General features: G+C 41.0%; 1 protein-coding gene across 3 annotated transcripts in view; it reads left to right on the forward strand.

The window, feature by feature from the left end:
* Nucleotides 1–19832, forward strand: part of SOBP (sine oculis binding protein homolog) — a 208329-nt gene that overhangs the window by 74185 nt on the left and 114312 nt on the right. For 2 of the 3 annotated variants that reach the window (XM_066607371.1, XM_066607380.1), the window contains 2 exons: nt 7859–8053; nt 12743–12894. In XM_066607371.1, the coding sequence (XP_066463468.1) occupies nt 7859–8053; nt 12743–12894 (347 nt within the window). The remainder of the gene's footprint in view (nt 1–7858; nt 8054–12742; nt 12895–19832) is intronic. The other variant, XM_066607388.1, reaches the window with a different exon arrangement.

Below are 19832 nucleotides of genomic sequence, written 5' to 3' on the forward strand. Positions count from 1 at the left end.
CATGTACTGTCTGTATATTTTAACAACTGAATACATACAGCATATTGACCCATTAAAGTAAATTGATGCAGTCAGACCAGTGTTTTTTGTGTGAACCGATTTTGTGCGTAAAAAAAAAATCACAGCATATCCTATTTTGGTCCTTATTCATGGATCAAAATCACCAATAAAAGTCTATAGCAGAATTTTAAAAAATGCAGTGAACACGGATTTTGCATTTGTGTGCTGCGTTTTTTACACCTGTTGCTAGGAGACAGTGAAAACTAAAAAAAGTGACATCCATTGGGCCTTCTTGCTTTTTTGTGCATGTGAAAAATGAATGGCACACGGATGTTAAAAAAAAGCACATATACACCTCAAAAAGACATGCAAATACATTATTTTGGATGCAGGAATACCAGTTAGGTCTATTTTTGTTTATATTTTTAAATAACTATTAAGAAAAGGGTGTTTTTGAACTTTTAATATATATTTTTTAATTTGTAACCTTTTTAAAAAAAATTCTCCCTAGTGGGACTTAAACATGCGATCTCTTGATCCTTTGTACAGTACATTACGATACTTATATATTGTGATGTATTATTCCTTGGCTGTCATCCCTATCGTAGTAGTCCCACAACCATGGCAGGGCTAGAGTTGCATGTAAATATGCCATTTTTCACCTTTCTGCTGAGCGATGGATATCAGTTAGGTATCAAAACCATTGTTTGGCAGAACAGCTGATAAGAAAGACTGCACGCTGTCTTCTGCCCAGGGAGCGCTGATTACATTGTCTCAGCTGTCAACCCCTTGGCAGAACAAAGGGCATTTATTTAGAGAACAGCGGGTGGTCTGTTCTCTGAATACAGCTCCCTGTGGCTCACACGCTACTAATTGGTACTAATAGGCATTAGTACCAAGTAGTAGTTTATGCAAAATGATCGCTCAAAAGCCATCTTTTGAGTGATCATCTTTGTGTGTAAATGCACCTTTAGTTGTTGAGGTCAGCATTAACCACAAAATCACAGGGATTGAACTGATGGAATCAGAGTCATCCCCTATACTGGCCATTGTGGGCCGATGTTGACTGTGTGACAGCCAGCACTGTCAAGTATGGTGGAAGCTCAACTCCCAAAGTGCATTTATGTAGGCTGCGATAAAAAGGGCCCTTAGTAACTATCATAAGGTGTATTGGCAGTCACTATGGGTTCATTGATTACATTTGGCATGGTAACTGGAGGTTATTTAACACTAAATGTTAATTCAGTATTTCCCACTGTATATCTTTATTGTAACTGTGACATCAATCGTCTTCTTGTTAGTACCAGTTGTCTACATAATCACAAGTGAATAACATAAATCACTTTCTAACTCTCCCCTGAGTGTTAGAAGCTAAAGGATTAGATTCTCATATGATTCAGTTTTGAATTCTGGAAATGTGGTACATTAAAAATGGATGGATCATTCTTTTGAAAAAAAAGCACATGTAAAATTATTCCCACAGGAAAAGAAGAGGAATTTGTTATGTTTCATTTCATTCAGACATTATCAACAGTTTTATAGATTGCAGGTGTCATGGCCTGCAGGTGTCCCTGTTTTCTGGAGCGTTTGTTGATACAGTTTGTTAGTAGCCAATTTTTAACAGTTATAACATTTTCTGCTGAAATAGAAGCACATGACTATCAGTTACAAGCAAATTCATGTCATTCTTTCTGTTGCCACTTAAACTATGACTATATGGCAAGCAGATACAGGAGGGCAGAATTATTATAGGTAAGGCTGTCAATTTGCTGTATTGTCCACAAGAATATGACTTTTCGATGTTTCTAGTCGGCTTTGCCCTGGTCAACTATGGAAATTCAAGTGTATACTTACGTCCATCTGCATACAACCGGGTCGGATTCTGGATCTTACAGCAGAATCCAACCCTGTGCCCGGCCAGTGACCCCGCGTACCTGTCAGCTGTCTTGATTATCTCTGCTGCATCTAGTCCGGACGGCTCACTGTCTGACATGCGCAGTACAGATGTGTTCCAGACTGCAAATTGCCAAAAAGCCATATGTTCAGTCTAACGGCGCCCGAGAGACAGTCTATGAAAGTTTATATCCAGGACAGTTTGAAAAAGGGGCACATAGATCCCTCAAATTCCCCACCAGCCACCGGGTTTTTCTTTGTCAAAAAAAGATGGGGGTTTGCGGCCTTGCAATGATTTCAGAGAGAAAAACAAAATCGCCAAGCGTAATCCATACCCTTTGCCTCTCATTCCCAATCTGTTTTTACAGCTGAATGGCGTCAACTGGTTTTCAAAGTTGGATTTACGTGGGGCATATAATTTGATTCGGATTAAGGAGTGGGACGAATAGAAAATGGCCTTTAACATCCCTGAAGGGCATTACGAGAATTTAGTGATACAGTTTGGTTCAACAAATGCTCTTGCAGTTTTCCAGTCCTTTATCAATGAGGTCCTCTATAAATTTATCGGGCGCTTTGTTCTGGTATACCTCAAGGATATTCTTATCTTTTTGTCAGGTCCTCCAGGCATTGTGCGATAATAATTTGTTTGCAAGAAAAGGAAACGTGTGTCTTTTCCGTACAAGAGATCACATTTCTGGGATACATTATTACCCCGAGGTGGTTCAAGATGAATCCAGAGAAGTTCCAGGACTGGGTTCTACCAGAGAATGTGAAGGCGCTTCAGAGGTTTCTAGGGTTTGCCAATTATTATCAGAAATTTATTAGCGGATTTTTGGTGATGGTCAAACCTTTGACAGATATGACAAAGAAAGGGTGCTCTCCTTTTAAATGGTCCCCAAGGGTATTACAATCTTTTCATGCTTTGAAGAAATGTTTTGCAACTGTTCCGGTTTTGGTGCAACCCGACTCCTCCAGACCTTTCGTGATGGAGGTTGATGCCTCGGAAGTTGGGGTCGGGGCGGTGCTGTCTCAGGGAACTAGTACATTGCAAGATTTTCATCCTTGTGCGATTTTTCTGGTAACAGAGCTGTTGGCTATTAAGTGGGCTTTTTGAGGACTAGCGGCACTTCTTAGAAGGGACTTGACATAAGTTGACAATTTTTACGGACCACAAGAACCTGATCTACTTAGAGTCAGCCAAAAGATTTAACCCAAGACAGGCACGGTGGTCACTGTTTTTTTCACGCTTCGACTTTATGGTTACATATCATCCTGGCAGTAAAAATTTTAAGGCCGATGCGCTTTCCAGCAGCTTTGTTCGGGTGGTCTCAGACGAGCAGATCCGTAAGGCACAGGATTTAGCCCCAGCAAACCTTCCGCTGGTTTAGCTTTTTGTCCCTGCTCATTTGAGGCTGCAGGTGCTGTCTGAAGTATATAGTTCTGTGTTAGCTGGTCATCCGGGGATTAATAATACCCAAAAATTACTCACAAGAACTTTTTGGTGGCCTTCATTGTGGCGAGATGTTTTCATTTTAGTCTCTTCTTTTGATGTTTGTGCCAGAACAAAATCTCTTTGAACTGCCCTTGCCAGGAAGTTCATGCCTTTGCCAATATCAGTGAGACCTTGGACTCGTTTGTCTATGGAATTTATTAGAGATTTGCCACTTTCTGAAGGTAATACTGTCACCTGGGTTGTTTTAGCAAGATGTGTCATTTTGTGGTTCTTTCCGGTCTTTCCCAATGCTAAAACCTTGTCCAGATTGTTTATTACTCACATTGTCAGATTGCACGGGTTACCAGCAAATATCGTCTCCGAACCTGAGGTCCAGTTTGTTTCCAGGTTCTGGCATTTTGTTTGCTCTCGGTTGGGAATTCAGCTCTGTTTTTCCTTGGCAAATCACTAAGAGACTAATGGGCAAACTGAGAGATGTAACCAGAGTCTAGAACAATATTTGCGGTGCTATGAGAATCAGGAGGATTGGTCGGGGTTTTTGCCTTTTGCTGAATTTGCACTTAATAATAGATCGTTGAAATCTAGGGGATGTCACCTTTCTTTTGTAATTATGGGTTCCATCCATGCTTTGGTCCCTTTTATACGGAGGTGTCAGAGGTACCTGAGGAGAATGAGTTCTTCTCTAACATTAAGGCGGTGGGGGAGGATATTCAGAAGAATCTTCAAAGGATGGTTAAAAATTTTAAGCGGGTGGCTGATAGTAGACGTTCAGAGGGGACTAACTTCTTCGTGGGAGACTTGGTATGGTTGTCAACTAAGAACATAAAAATCAAACAACAGTCTTTTAAGTTAGGTCCACTTTTTATCGGCCTGTTCAAAATCAGTGGAAAAATTAACCCTGTGTCTTTTCGTTTGGGGATTCCTAATTCTATGAGAATAAATAATTTGTTTCATAAGTTTCTGTTAAAGAAGTTGGTTGAGTCAGAAAATAGTTCATCTCTCCCAGCCCCGGTTGTGGTTGATGGAGATATGTATTTTAAGATAAGTCACAAAGTGGACTCTCGTCTGGTTAGGAGTGCACTACAGTATTTAGTGCATTGGCGTGGCTGTGGTCCTGAGGAGAGGACATGGGTACCAGCAGCAGATGTCCATGCGGATCAGCTTGTGAAAAATTTTCACAGACTAAATTCGAATTGACCTGGTCCTAAGGGTCCTGGGGCCCCTTCTGATGAGGGAGGTACTTTTGGAGTGGTTCTGGGATTGCTGCCTCACTGATAGTCCGTTGCTGGATTTGGAGATGTTTCTACATCTTCTGGCTCAGTGGGTGTGCTATTTGGTGTGACGTGCTTGGTCGCACCTGGAGATGCTTACTTGGGCTATTTAACCTAGCTGGAGACTGGACTGAACTGCGGTTGATTCTCAAGTTCTCCCTGACTGGGCTAGCAGTCAGAAGCTTCCTGCTGGATCATTCAGTACTTGCTGCAGCTTAAAGCTAAGTACTGCATTTATTTTGCATTGTTATTTTGGTTTTGTTTCTTTTCCCCAAGTAGGGTCAACTTGGGACCTGAGGTACGCGTCCTTATTGGGCAATCACCCTGCTTTTAGGCAGGGCCCTTCCCAGTATTTGTTTGCATAGGGACAGTGTTTCCTGTATTTTTGCTCCATTCTTGTTTTGTCGTTTATTTGCATTTCTGGTAGATCTGCGAGTGACAGATCCAGGCGTCCAGTTTGGACACATCAGTCTCTCTCAGTAATACATTCTGGATGTGAGGTTGTGTATACAGGATTCTGCTGCATTCACTATATATACAAGCACAGCTTCATTCCTGAACTGTGTTCCTGTTTTGTCCGAGCTGGACACAAAACACCTCGTCTGAATTTGATGTAATTTATTGTCCCAAATGACAGATATACACAATATACTAACACAGATAACACAGTATGAATACAACAAAACCAGAAAGTGGGGAGAAAGGGGAAATCTAACTTACTAATGCATGGTAATGCAGAAACAAGATGGGGACCACGGCACATTTAAACAAGATCAGGAATCAGCAATGAAGATATGAATTTATTTATTAATCTGGGCTACACATTTTAATCCTATTTTGGGATTGAAACTTGTAGTCTGTTAAATTAAGATCCTCATATTTTTATTGCTGATTCCTGATCCAGTTCAACAGTGCCGTGGTCCCTATATTCTTTTTGCATTGCCTTGATGTTTTTAGAAGGCTCCTGCTGTCCGTAGTGGGGAGGCTTCAGTTACTCAACAAGCTGCCTTGGGTGTTGTGCATTTACTTCTAAGGCCTCCTTCCCACGAACGGATTTACGCCGCGTAAATTCGCGGCAAAAATCCGCTGCGTGGCCCCCTGCTATTAGGTTCTATTGAACCTAATAGCACAATGCTCACGGTGCGTAATTCCACCGCGGAATTACGCACCGCGATTTCTCCCGTCTTCACCCGCAGCATGCTCTATTTGCTGCGGGTGAGGACGGGCTGTACGCGCTGACGGCTTCCATTGCAGTCAATGGAAGCCGTCCGTTCACGCTATCTCCCGCTGTAACCAGCGGGAGATAGCGTGAAAAAACGCTTCCCCGCCTACCGCCGCAGCGTCATTTGACGCGGCCGGCGCGTCATTTGACGCGGCCGGCGCGTCACGTGACACTGCCGGCCGCGTCACGTGACGCGGTGGGCGTGTCACACGACGCGACGGCGGTGGGCGGGGAAGCGTCTTCACGCTATCGTCCGCTGGTAAGTATAGGGGCTCTGGGGGGCGCCGTGACGGGCTTCACTGCGTAATATTACGCGGCGGAGCCCGTCACGCTCGTGGGAAGGAGGCCTAACTGTGTTAATTGTTACAAATGCGAGGAGACCCTACCTAAAAGCACAGTACTCACCCTAATGAGGGCAACCCCATGTCAGGAACCTGGAGTGACTTTGATAATGATAACAATATTGGTATGACAATACATGACGAGTTGGATGATTCACAAGCACACTATGAACTAGATGATACACCAATCCATAGATACCAAATAGGCATCAGATAGTTGTAACAATACCCCAGATTGTACTAAAGCCAAACAAACTTATCTGGACTGTAAAACGGGACAGGAGCCACTACTTGACCACAAATACCTTCATACTAGAAGTATAACCGGTGTCCTCTGTGAGGAGGAGTCAGAATAAATGTGTACAGTTAAGCACTGTTTGGTTGGCTAGGACACACACCTCCCAGGCAACCAATCCAACTGCACACTAGCAGAAAAGTGATTATGTCCAGCACCGAGAAGACATTGAGCATGTGCTGACATGTGGATCACCTAGGTTCCAATCTTACATGGCTGACGAGCCATAACACTTCCCTTTCTACAATCCATAATGGATCTCTTATCCTTTCTGTTGACAGACACTGATAGTGAGGAGTATGTGATCTACTCTTCACCCCATGTAGTGTCTGCTTTCTTTCTACACATTGTACACAGGCCATATAATTTACCCTCCTCCTGTAAACTATTTTACATGTTCCTCGTTATGTGCAGCCTGTGTGATTCGCCTTGTGCTTCTCCCCTCACAAACTATGATCTGCTGTGTAAATTCTCCTCAATTCTCCATCTATCTCAAACATTAGCAGAAAAGAGAGGGAGAGCCATAGAGGGTCGACAGAGCTGAGAGGAGTGTATTGTCGAATTCATATTAGAAGCAGCAAGATAACTATCTTGGTAAAAGAGTTACAAACTATACAAGAGCGAAGTCATAGGATATTTTTATTGAAGACTATTTAGAAAGTTGCCTAAAGGGGCTTTCTGGGCAAAAACTACTGATGACTTATCCTCAGGATAGGTCATCAATAGTTAATTGCTGGGGACCCACCACACAGTATCCCCAGTGATGAGCTCTCATTGAAATCAATGGGAGCTGAAGCCAGCTATTACGCTTCTGGCACTTCCACCTCCAACACTGGGGATGGACATGGAAGTATAATAGCTGATTCAGCTTCAAGTGATTTCAATAGAAATGAAGCCAGTAAGGGCACTTCTGCTCTCATCCCCTGTGATGCATGTCTAGCCTGATGCATTGACAGCGGGCCGGGGCGATTAGCTCATCGCCGGAGAGCCCTAGTGGCAGATGCCCTGCGAATAACTATTGATGACCTATCCTGAGGATAGGTCATTAATAGTTTTGCCTGGAAAAGCCCTTTAATTTTGCATTTAGGAAGCAAGTGGGTGTCTTTCACAAGTTGAACATCATTACATCTGTAATAACAGCTACAAGTACTTGTAAGAGAAATTACATAACAATATGTAGTGTAATGGCTTCCATTTGACGTGCCAAAGGCTGTCTATAAAAGAAAAACAATTATACTGAATTTTATCTTAAAATCTGCTAATAAGGTAGAAAAAAATGTTAAAAATTCGACAAAGCCAAGGTATAGGTAATCAGTATATAGTAGTATATATAGAGTAGAGCACTTTTTTAAAAATATAATTATCACTTTCATTTTATTTCAGAAAATTCATTGCCAAAGCCAAAAGTATCGGAGGAAAGTATTATCTCACCATTCAATTCAAATCTAAATTATTCAGGATTTGCTGCGGGAAATGGGTTCACAGAAGTACCAACAGGGTCAAAGGATCCTGGAAATCATGGGAATATGCCAATTGTGGTACCTTTAATTCCTCCTCCTTTCATGAAACCACCAGCAGGTATACAATGAGTTTATATATATATATATTTGTATTAGTAAAACATTATGGCTTCTGTTACTGCCATGAATTTAAATGTCCACGTGTTGTTGTAAATGCAGACCAACTTTACCAATTAAGCAGAAATTACAAGAAATATGAATACACTAAATACCTTGACAATTTAAATCATTACTGTTGACACAGTACAGACAGTTATGTTCTTACAATGCAAACTTTGAAATCCGTAAATTGCATATGTTAAAAAGTGAATTAGACCATGTATCATTTGCCAAAAATCACATATAACTTAGGCATAGTATAATGTATATGCTCACATAACGTGTACTAAATGAGAACACTGCTCATTCATGGAATGGTCTTGCCCTTAGCCACCCAACCACTCAGATCCTTCTGGTTTGTATGCCATGGCTATATTCTTTTCATTCAAGACAACCAATATCTGACTGATTTGACCCAAACTGAGAAGTATTTTTTATATTGACATCTTTCATGCCCTTGTTGTCACATTACAAATCCATAAACATAAATATAATTTATAAGTATATACATTATTCATTGCAATATTTTCATAGGGATTTATTAATGCAAGAAAATACTTTTGTTTCACATATTTTGAGTAATTGGTTTACATCCCATGTTACAAAGGTTATCAAAATGTAGCTTCTAAAGTGTAATAAGTTATCTATTGCATGTTATCATCTTATGTATTTCCTCTTGGTTGGGCTTCTTGCTAAGACTTATAAAACATTTTTCCTTTACACTGTTAGAGGAGCAGGCAATTTATGGTGACTGAATCCTCTTTTCCTGTCTACCAAATATCTTTGTTCTTCTCTCATGACCTTCTATCTCTTACCTGTGACACCCCCTTCTCATGTTGTCTTTCTCACACAATCACAAAGTTACAATTAATCTCTTGATATATTTGGTTTCTTCACATGCTTAACCTTGCTCTCATATCTCAGTTATGTAGCTAAATTCTCACACTTAAGACTCGCTTATCAGACCATACAGAGTTAGTATTTGTTGAAGGACATGGATCATTGTTGACTTACTTTACCTTCAGAAATGGTTCAAACTCCATTCTTACACTATTGCTGTTCTTTCCATCTTGGGTAAACAAATAAAGGGGCAACTTTAAGTGGTTATCTGACATGTTAAAAAAATAATAAAAACAGCAGCAAATGTTAAAAAAGTTATTAAAATAGCAACAATACAAACCTCTTCAATCCCCCACCGATACAGAGCAGAACAGAATCCAGCCAATCGATAGCCTCAGCAGCCATACTACTATTCTTACTGCTCAGTGATGGGAACCGGTAGTGTGACACATGACCAATGAGATCTATGATTGCAGTGGTCAGTTTCCAGCTAGTTATAAACAAAGCCCCTGTGTACTGTATCGCCAGGAAGTTGGAGAGGTGAGCATTGTAGGGCTTGGGGGCTTTTTTTGCTACTTTTTTTTTTCACAGGTTGAATAACGTCTTTTATATCACTACAATAAGGCTTTTTAGCTATTATTATTCAATGTCAATTAGATCAGTCATCTCTGTAGTGACATGGTTGCAGCTCAGAAAAGTTTCGGATAAACTAACATTTTTTATTTTTCTGTCTGTTTTTTGCATTTATAGATTGAGTCCCATTCTGAAACAGAGTAGGGAATTAAAAAAACAAAAGGTCACACTGCGCATGTCTGTGTGCATGTGATATGCATGCACAGTGCCATATGCAGCCATACGCAGTCTCTGCCAGCAGAGCATATGGCTGTAAAATGAGTAAAATGCCGTAGGGAGACCCCCAGCATTTTACACATACGTAGGCATGAGCCCTAAGGGTGTTGACTTGGCCTCCAAATCCAACAGATGAAGCATCTGTGGGATGCTTTAGAACAACAAATCCTATACATTGAGGTTCCAGTCCACAACGCACAGGGTTTAGAGGATTTGTTGCTTATGTCTTGCTTCCCAGATACTACAGAACGCCTACAGGGGTCTTGCGAAGTCCATGCCTCGACGATTCAGAGCTGTTTTGGTGGAATAGTGGGGACCTGTACAATATTAGGGCTCACTCATACGGGTGTGCGTATCCCGTGTATTACGCATGTATTTTTCATGCATTTACATGTGTATTTGCTGCGTATGTTAAATCCCCATATCCTATATTGGTGCATAATACGCACTAAAATAGGATATGCTGTTTTTTATAAAAAGACACAGGTGTGAGTGGTTCAATAGGAATTAATGGGATTTTAGCACTGTGTATTACAAGCACATAATAGTCAGGTGACAAATGCCTGTGTAAGTGTGCCGTTAGGCAGGTAGTTTAAATGTTATGGCTCATTGATATACACAGTGTACTGGATTTTTTTTATTTGATTTATTGGCAAAATCAAGATGCTTAATCAAATCTCCATATTTTTTCAGTATGGAGACAGTTACTTACATATGTTATGCTCTTGGATAACTCCTTTAAAGTATAAAGCATAAGAAGAAAAGCAACTTATTAGCTACCAGTGTTCCCTCAGTCCCTGGTTGTACAGGCTTAGCAAACTTTTACTTGACACTTAGTAAGTTAAAAGACAGTTGTAGCAAACATTAAATTAACTTATAACACAACAAACGCCATTGAAGTAGTAAAGTAAGATTTCTTTCATACATTTTTGTTTTGCTGTTTTTTGAGTGAAATAAAAGCTCAAAAAATTGTATGCGTTTTTCACTGATGCCTCATTTTTTTACTGGCACTTTGTGTGGTATTTTTTGTCACTCAAGTGTTTTTCTTTAGCACTTTTACCAAAAGAGAACCCTGCTGCGATTTGCAAGGAAAACTACAGACCCAAAAAATGTAGTCGAAGTGCAGTGTTTTTAGCGCATCTCATATTTTACTATATTGGCATGCAGCAAATATCTGGATACAGCGTTTTTTGTTGGAAAAGAAGCCACTTTATTAAAATGCCAAAAAGCATGGTGTTTTTGCAAAAAAGGCAATGTGTGAAACCAACCTTAACGATTGCTACAATTGTGTATTTAATTTGTTAAGTGTCAAGGTAAAGTTTGCTAAATCGATAGCTTGCATATGAGGTGATACAAATCCAGCGGGCACATAAATTACGAAAACGGTGAATGGGACTGTAGAGATATAGGCCTGCTATCCCAATGCTTTGTTGTGACATTTAAGCTTGGTTGTCAGTTATAATGGTGAACTCATGTGTCGCTGATTTCTGTGGCTCTCCCCTTGTAGATGCTTAGCACTAATTTTGAAACCCAGATATTTCTGCAACATATCTGCCATGTGTGAATACCCCCTACGAGTCGACAAACATCAGGCCTGGGATAACTAAAGACAGTGTAAAACATGGAGCAGCTGAATCAACCAAATTACATATAATCTGTGAAAAGTGGGATAGATAGTGACTATTTTACAGCACTGTTTCATGGTTTTTATAAGGGAGTGTTCAGCAAGTGTTCTCTGAGGATGCATCAGTACTGGTTTGACTGTCTTTGTCACCCCAGTACTGCCAACTCAGTCTTCAGGAAGAACACAACTCACATTTGCTTGCATTATATATATTGTAATATTCTGAAACAATAGACTTTTCTCAGATTGCATGATGCACAAGGGACTTTAATATTTCTTTTCTAAGGTAACCAAGGCATATATGGAGCAATGAACATTTTATGCACATGTGCTTAATACAGCTAGTTAACACCAATGTTGCAACCCAACATTTTCAAACTGTCTGCCATAGAGCATACTTACCACTATTTTATGTAAAAAGACTCTGTCAGGTCCTATGGTTTGCATAAACCCATGTTATAGGCTCATAGGAGATGGAGCACTTAGTCCAGGGATGTTTCTCTCATAGCCAGCTACTTCACCAATCTCTTGCTGTCTGCCCACAAAGCCATACCTCCCAGTTTTCGAACAGTAGTGCCCATTAGTGACCTTCCCACAGTAATAGTTCCCCTCTCACAATAGTACCTCTCAGTAAACCCCTCACAGTATTAGTATAATTCAAAATAATGGATAGCAGCTCAACACAGTAATAGCAATTATAGTACAATTACCACCACTGAACACAGGTGATGTCACCTTAGATTAACATTCTCCGTTTTTTTCCCTATATCTGGGCCCAGCCTGCCATGAAGACTTTTTCCAGCTACAACTTATATGCACACTCTTCCCATCCTGCCACTACCCATAACGAAACTCTGAGTAACCCCCCCTATAATACTATGTCCCCATAAGGTCATAATGTGTCTTCTGTGCCCTCACTTATAGTGCCCCCTCTGTGGCCTCACTAAGTTATAGTACCCCCTGTGTAGCCCTACTAAGGTGTAGTGGCCCCTATGTGGCTCCACTTAGTTATAGTGCCTAATCTATGCCTCATTTATAGTTCCCTCTCTGGGCCCCTCTAAGTTACTGTGCCCCTCTGGGCACAATTTAGTTATAGTGCCCAATCTGTGGCCCACTTAATCTTAGTTATAGTAACCACCTCCGCTCCTTGTATACAGGGGACTTCTTATGCATGCACTTGTAGTGAAGAATACTAGTCCTGTCATTATGAGCATGCACATAACTAGTCACTTTAGTTGATGGTATCCCAGGCGCTGACAGAGGCTATTAAGTATGCATATTTTGCCTACTTAGAGCGATGCAAGGCTTGTCATCTTTTTTTCTTTTATACCATAGATGATGATATGTCAAATGTACAAATCATGTGTGCCTGGTGCCAGAAAGTGGGAATTAAGCGCTATTCCCTGAGCATGGGGAGTGAAGTAAAAAGCTTCTGCAGTGAAAAGTGCTTTGCGGCCTGTCGAAGAGCATACTTCAAGAGGAACAAGGTAAGATATAGAAGAAACTTCACCAAAATATCTCCTAGTTATATCTTGATGCATGCATACCTTATGACTGGTTCAACAGCGGCATATTTGCATGGTGAAAGTTAATGTCGTAATGTCATTGTCTTTGCTCTTACAATAATTTGCCATGCATGTTGCTGAATTGCATGTATAGGTTCATATCTTTACAGCTTAGATACCTTCAGAAAAGTACAGCAACTATAAATGTGTTACATTTTGCATTATGAATACTATAAATTGCATTACTTGGGTCGTATTCTGACAGATAATACTGGGATCTCTAGTGCTAGTTCAATTCCACAATTCCAGAGGGGGGTATGGGTGTCCCATTTGGAATATTGACTGTTAAAACACAGGTTTAACTGCAGTCTTAATCCACAGCATTCTTTTTCAACAGATTTGCTGCAGATCCACCCTTTGCACTGTAATATAATAGGCATGCTCTTATTTTCAGATTTGTTTTTCCATTACATCTAGATTACAAAATGTTTTCACATTCATTGTACTGTAATTTCGTATGGATTTTCAGTGTGGAATCCACCAGGGCTACTGAGTTAGAGTTCCATTTTGGTGGAGTCCATAAAATATTCTGACTCTGGCTTATAAAAAAAATATATATAATATTGATCTGGCGAGGCACAAGGCAGGGCTGTCCATTGTCCCCCTTTCTTTTTATTCTAGCCATAGAGCCATTAGCAATTAACATTTGTAACAGCCCTGACATCAGGGGATTTGAAATTGCCTCTGTTGACCATAAAATTAGCATGTTTGCAGACGATATATTGGCTATAATATATTTTCCTCATACCACTATCACTAACCTAGGCTGAATGAAGACAGTGTCCATCTAGTTCGGCCTGTTTCAACCCCTTCCCCCTTGTTGGTATAGTTCTAACGGATTAGAACTATACTACTTTCACTAACCCTGCCAGCCATGTATGCCTACATACATTATTTCAATGTTATATTATTTTGTAAAATGGAAAATTTTAAATAAAAATTTTGGTAAAAAAAAAAAAAATATATATATATGTATATATATATATATATATATATATATATATATATATATATATATATATATAGTCTGAGGTTTTGGCTTAACATCTCCACAGCTCTGTAATTCTCACTGAAAATCTACAATAAATTCACTGCCTTAAGACTCTTTTCAGGGCTTAGTCACACGGGCGCATCGGCGCCCGTGTTCCTGCACTAAAAGACAGCTGCACTGCAGATGCGGACGAATCTCCGCAGCGCCGGAAGAAAGAACATGTGACCGGCATGTGTTCTTTCTTCCGGCGCTGCGAAGAGACGTCCTTCCTGAAGTGCGTCCGTCTTCTTCGTGCAGTAAAATGGTGGCCATTAGTGGTCTCACTTCCTCCAAACTTGTTGACTACTTACTGCCTGCTCTCAGTTGAGTGATGAGAAAGTGGATACTTTAGAATAGATATGGTATAGGAGTCATTGTACTTTTTGAAATGTACAGAGGGAAGAGGGGAAGGGGAAAAGGGAAGAGAATGTTGCTATTAGCAGATCTCCACCTCTCATTTTTGCTGTACACAGTACTTTAAGATGATTTAATGTTTGTGTGTGTTACATATAATTAGAGAGCAAGATCTGCAGTTCTCTATGTACAGTCTATAGAACACAGCACTCTAGCATGTTCCTTCCACCAGACCTGAGAGGACTAAGAAACAGATATACACCCTGCAGAGGGGAAAATACAGGATGCAAGTTACACAATGGGTAGAAAAAGTGTTATTCCTTATATAGACATCTATGGCAGCTCATTCTGAAAAGTCATTTGAAATATTAGGTACGCTTTAAACTAACACTTTGATGACTTATTACTTTCAATAGAACTCTGCAAATCTGTTGTTTTGTCCTAATCTGTTGTTTTGATAACTTGAACTTACTAATGTGGAAAGGAAATTAAATAATTTTATATTTTTTGCCTAGTGTAATGATCTGGAGTCAAGGATCAGAAAACAATAGCCAATCAAGGATATCAGTAGTAATGGGTTTAGACAAAGTGTGGTCTTATAGTTAGCCAGATGTCACTGCATAGATATCAGCAGTAAAACTTTTGTCCAGGAGGTCCACAACAGATAATAGAAACTGCTAGACTAAAGCTAAACGCAATAATCTTGCAAGGCGAAAGACGAAGAGCAAAACTTTTATAGAGTGTGCAGAAGTAGAGCCAATCAATCACCTTTAGGGCCCTTTTACACACAACAGTTATCGCTCAAAATTTTTTCAAATAGCTGAAATTTAGCAATAATCGTTACATGTAAACATGGGCATCGTGCTCTTTTCCTTTGATCGATGATTTTAGGCCTCATGTCCATGGGCCCACACAGTTTCCCTGTGCAGCGGATTCCACCCGGCCCACAGACATGAGGCCAGAAAATACATTATTTTCACCTGCCTGGACACTGTGGGGCTCTCCTCCTTGCACGCCAGATCTTCTTTCTTCTGCATTGAGGATACGCTCCGGACACTGGCGGCATGTCACGCGCATGTGCCGTCTTTTTTTAAAACTCTTGCTTTCCCGCAGTTCTCGGTAGTTGAAGCTGCGTCTGTGCTGTGGATCCGGATGGCTTCTATTGGCTTCAATGGGAGCCGTCTGTGCGGGAAAACCACACAAAAATGAAGCATGCTGCGGTTGTTTTCTCGCGCGTGCAATCCGCTCACCGGAGAAAAATGGCAGCCGTAGGTCCTTAAAGGGGTTGTCCCGCGAAAGCAAGTGGGTCTATACACTTCTGTATGGCCATATTAATGCACTTTGTAATGTACATTGTGCATTAATTATGAGCCATACAGAAGTTATTCACTTACCTGTTCCGTTGCTAGCGTCCCCGTCTCCATGGTGCCGTCTAATTTTCAGCGTCTAATCGCCCGATTAGACGCGCTTGCGCAGTCCGGTCTTCTTCTTTTCTGAATGGGGCCGCTCGTGCCGGAGAGCGGCTCCTTGTAGCTCCGCCCCGTCACGTGCCGATTCCAGCCAATCAGGAGGCTGGAATCGGCAATGGACCGCACAGAAGCCCTGCGGTCCACCGAGGGAGAAGATCCCGGCGGCCATCTTCACCAGGTAAGTAAGAAGTCACCGGAGCGCCGGGATTCAGGTAAGCACTATCCCGTTTTCTTTTTTAACCCCTGCATCAGGTTTGTCTCGCGCCGAACGGGGGGGCTATTGAAAAAAAAAAAAAACGTTTCGGCGCGGGACAACCCCTTTAATTACCTGCGGGTGCCCAGTGGCCCAATGATTTTTTATGGGTGCGGATCACGCGTGCGGGAGACCCGCGCAGATTTAATAATTCTATTTTCCCCATGGACATTGGGCTTTAAGGTTAACTTAAAATCCATCGTTCAGCCACTGAGAGGCAAACACATTTATCGCTCAATAGACTGCAAGCTGTTCTCTCCACGGCACGTTTATACTAGTTCGGAGAGAACAATGCAATCTGCCGCAAGCCATGAGGAGAACAGTGCAGCTGATTGCACAGCTGGGAGTGTGTTTAAACACATGCTGGGCTCTGCAAACAACTCATGCAGGTCCTTTTACATGCAAATGCAGATGATAAAGTGTTAATGGCCATTAACACTTTAGGGAAATAGATCACTAAATATTTCAGTCATTTGAAAGATTATCTTTGTGTATAAAAGGGCCTTTAGTCACCTTTAAATAGCACATATATAACGCAGCACTTTACATCACTTGATATTTGGTTCTATCCCCATTGGGGCTCACAATCTATATTCACCTATCTGTATGTTTTAGAGTGTGGGAGGAAACCAAAGTAACTGGAGAAAAGCCATGCAAACATGAGGAGAGCATACAAAACCCTTGGTAGCATTTGAACCTAAGACCCCCAACGCTGCAAAGCAACAGAACTAGCCACTGTTCTACAAAGCAAGAATTTTTGAATGCAAAAGACTAAGACCAATGAGATATAGATACTATTGAAAACTAGACAGTTTTCTGGGACAATTTGTGCCAGAAAACTGCCCAACATGTTTTGTGCCATATTTACAGCAGGTGGACAAAAATATGGAAACACAGTATGAAATGCATGCCTTAAATTACATGGGATTAAAAATCATATTTCAATAAGACATGTAGAGAACAATTTTAAGTGAAGGTAATATGACACAGATGCTGAACATCTACCTGACTAACGAGCTTCTATTGGTCAGGGGTTTGAGCGACTCAGCTGCTGTTACCAGCTGGCTCCCAAAACCACCCAAAACAGGACAATAGGTAAAGTAAACACAAATTTGGTGGTAAAGCTCGCAGGCAAGCTGAGGTCAAAAGGGCAGCTCATTGCTAATGATTAAAATCCCATGCATTTTGTACAGTGTTTACATACTTTTGTCCAACCCTGTACTACTGTGACACCTTTGGCCACTTTTTCTGTGGTGTCTGACAAAAGTGTCAATTTCTATGTAGAGAAGGTGTGACCTAAATTGTGCCAAATATTGCACTAAATTGCTGTAAATTGTGCCAAACCACTGATTAGGATGCAGCAGTCTCCAAGTTTGAATCCTGACACTAAAACTTTAAAAATTGCACCAATTGACCAATTGGGAACAGCTGTTTCAAAAATTCAAAAGCAAACCTTTCTTCATCCTTTAAAAAGGAACATCAGAAAAGAAAAAAACAACTGAAATAATGTGATATTAAATACTCTGGTATAAAAAAGACTAAAGTATGAGTGCAAGCAAAGCTTCCACTTTGCTTGGTTTAATATTCCTTAGCAATTTTCCCTCTATTAGCAGCTTAAACAACACCTCACATTTTTCTGGTTCTTGCAATAATTTTATTAGATAATATTATGATTAATTAGAAATGAGCAAGAAAACTGCTATCTGAGAAGCACAATATCTGTGAAGTTCAAATGCAAAACCTTAGCTGTAGAGAGATTTGTGCACAGTGAGAGCCTACATGACTATGCTCGCAAACCCCTTTTTTCATTCTTGCTGTCAAATGCGCTCCTCAGAATGCAGATGAGAATGGTGTAAGACACACAGGGGAGACAGGGATTAAAGGGGTTTGTTCAGGATTACAAAAAAAGATCTGCTGTTTTTCCAGAAACCATGCCATGTCTGCCCATGTGCTGTGTCTGGTGTTGGATCTCATCCCTATTCATGTGAATGGAGTTGAACCTTAATACCAGACAAAGCCCATGGACAGACGTGACGTTGTTTGTGCAAACAAAGACTTTTTTCTGTAATCCTGGACAATCCTTTCAAACAATGCAATTACAACATTTTGTTTTTATTTGTATGTAATTAAGGGGGGCATGTCTTTCATACAACCTAGCGTTGTTCAGTAGCATGCACCGTGTTTCTTGACAGGCGTGGAATGAGCGAGCAACTTTCATGTGATATTCATGCAATAGTTGAGAGACAGAATATCAAGAAGAATGACATGGTGAAAAAGTCATGCAATGATTGCTTATGAAGCTGTTGGGTAACAAACAGGGCAGTGGAGTCGGTAAGCCGAACGTCTGGCTCATCTATTTTTCCTAACTCAGACGACAGTTCTGACTTTAACTTTCTCATAAATAGCTCAAGCATAAGTAGGAATAACATATATTACTGTAGTAACATGGTAACATCAGGCTTACATTTATACATAATAATTAAATCGTCACTGACTTTTCAAACAACTTGTGTTATATGATAGCCAGTGTGGTAACTACCAAAATTGCAAATCAGTTTTACTTAAAATGATGTTTTTGTGATGTTTTAGTCACTGTAGTGCTGGACACAAGGGGTCTCCCATCCTACTAATTTGCTTTCCACTGCCTGTTATCAAGTGATGCCCATTTATAGTAACTTATGCTGCCCATAAAAGTCTATGGAGAGGTAAGGGGAGAGGCTAAGGCTGCCTGTCCACGGCCAGTTTTGAATTGCGTTCCCTGCAGCGATAATCTTGCTGTGGGGAACACAGTGAACACTCTCCATAGCATTGCTATGGAGAGCGCTTCCGCCCTGTCCATGAGCAGAGAATCATTGCGACTCCCCGCTTGCGGCCGGCAAATCGCAGCATGCTGCAATTTGCCCCGGTTCTCCGCCATCAGCCTATCTGTTAGATAGGCTGACAACGGACATCTGTCTGGCAGTTCCTGCTCCCGGGCGGCTACCACGACGCCCGTGGACAGGCAGCCTTAGGGATGTGCTGCTGTTAATGGTGAGTTATTTACTGTGTTACAGCTATTGAAATCGTATCTACAATGATCATGACTTTTCTAGTGTCTTCGATGATGATATATACACAGTACTGTAACAAACATTTTAAACAGGTATGGAAAAATGCTACACAGTAAAAATGCTTTCAAAAATAGAATTGTTAATAGTTTATTAATATTCTCAATTAACAAAATGAACAAAAAGGAAATGTGAATCAAATCAATATTTGTTGTGAGCACTAGTTATGCTTGCACACAGTTTTTGAAGGTACTCAGCAGGGAGGTTGTTACAGACATCTTGGAGAACTAACCACAGATGTTTTGTGGATGTAGGTGTCTGCTGGGATCTGTAGTACTAAGGTTTCTAGCAGCACATCTCTACAGGTGAGGGTTAATTGAGCTGGCTGGGTGTGGTGTTCTCCAGCAGCCAATCCCCTTTAGCCTGCAGCACATATAAACCCAGCTCCTGTCAGTAGTGGATGCTGGTCTGTGTACTGTTTGGATGTATCTGGTTTGTTCCCACTGAGATCTGTGTTTGCATGTAGGTCTGTTGTGTCTCTCTGCTTCCCTAAAGATGGTTTGGACACCTGTAGTCCTAGTCTGCAGCACATGCAGCTCCCCTTTTCCCTTCCCCTGACAGGTGCGGCCTCCAAACGTCCTATGTCTCATCTGTGTGTCAGTTGGTGGATCCCTGACACAGTTCCCTATGTCAGCTCGGTGGCTGTC

This window comes from Eleutherodactylus coqui, chromosome 1 (assembly GCF_035609145.1).
Source record: "Eleutherodactylus coqui strain aEleCoq1 chromosome 1, aEleCoq1.hap1, whole genome shotgun sequence".
Classification (NCBI taxonomy): Eukaryota; Metazoa; Chordata; class Amphibia; order Anura; family Eleutherodactylidae; genus Eleutherodactylus; species Eleutherodactylus coqui.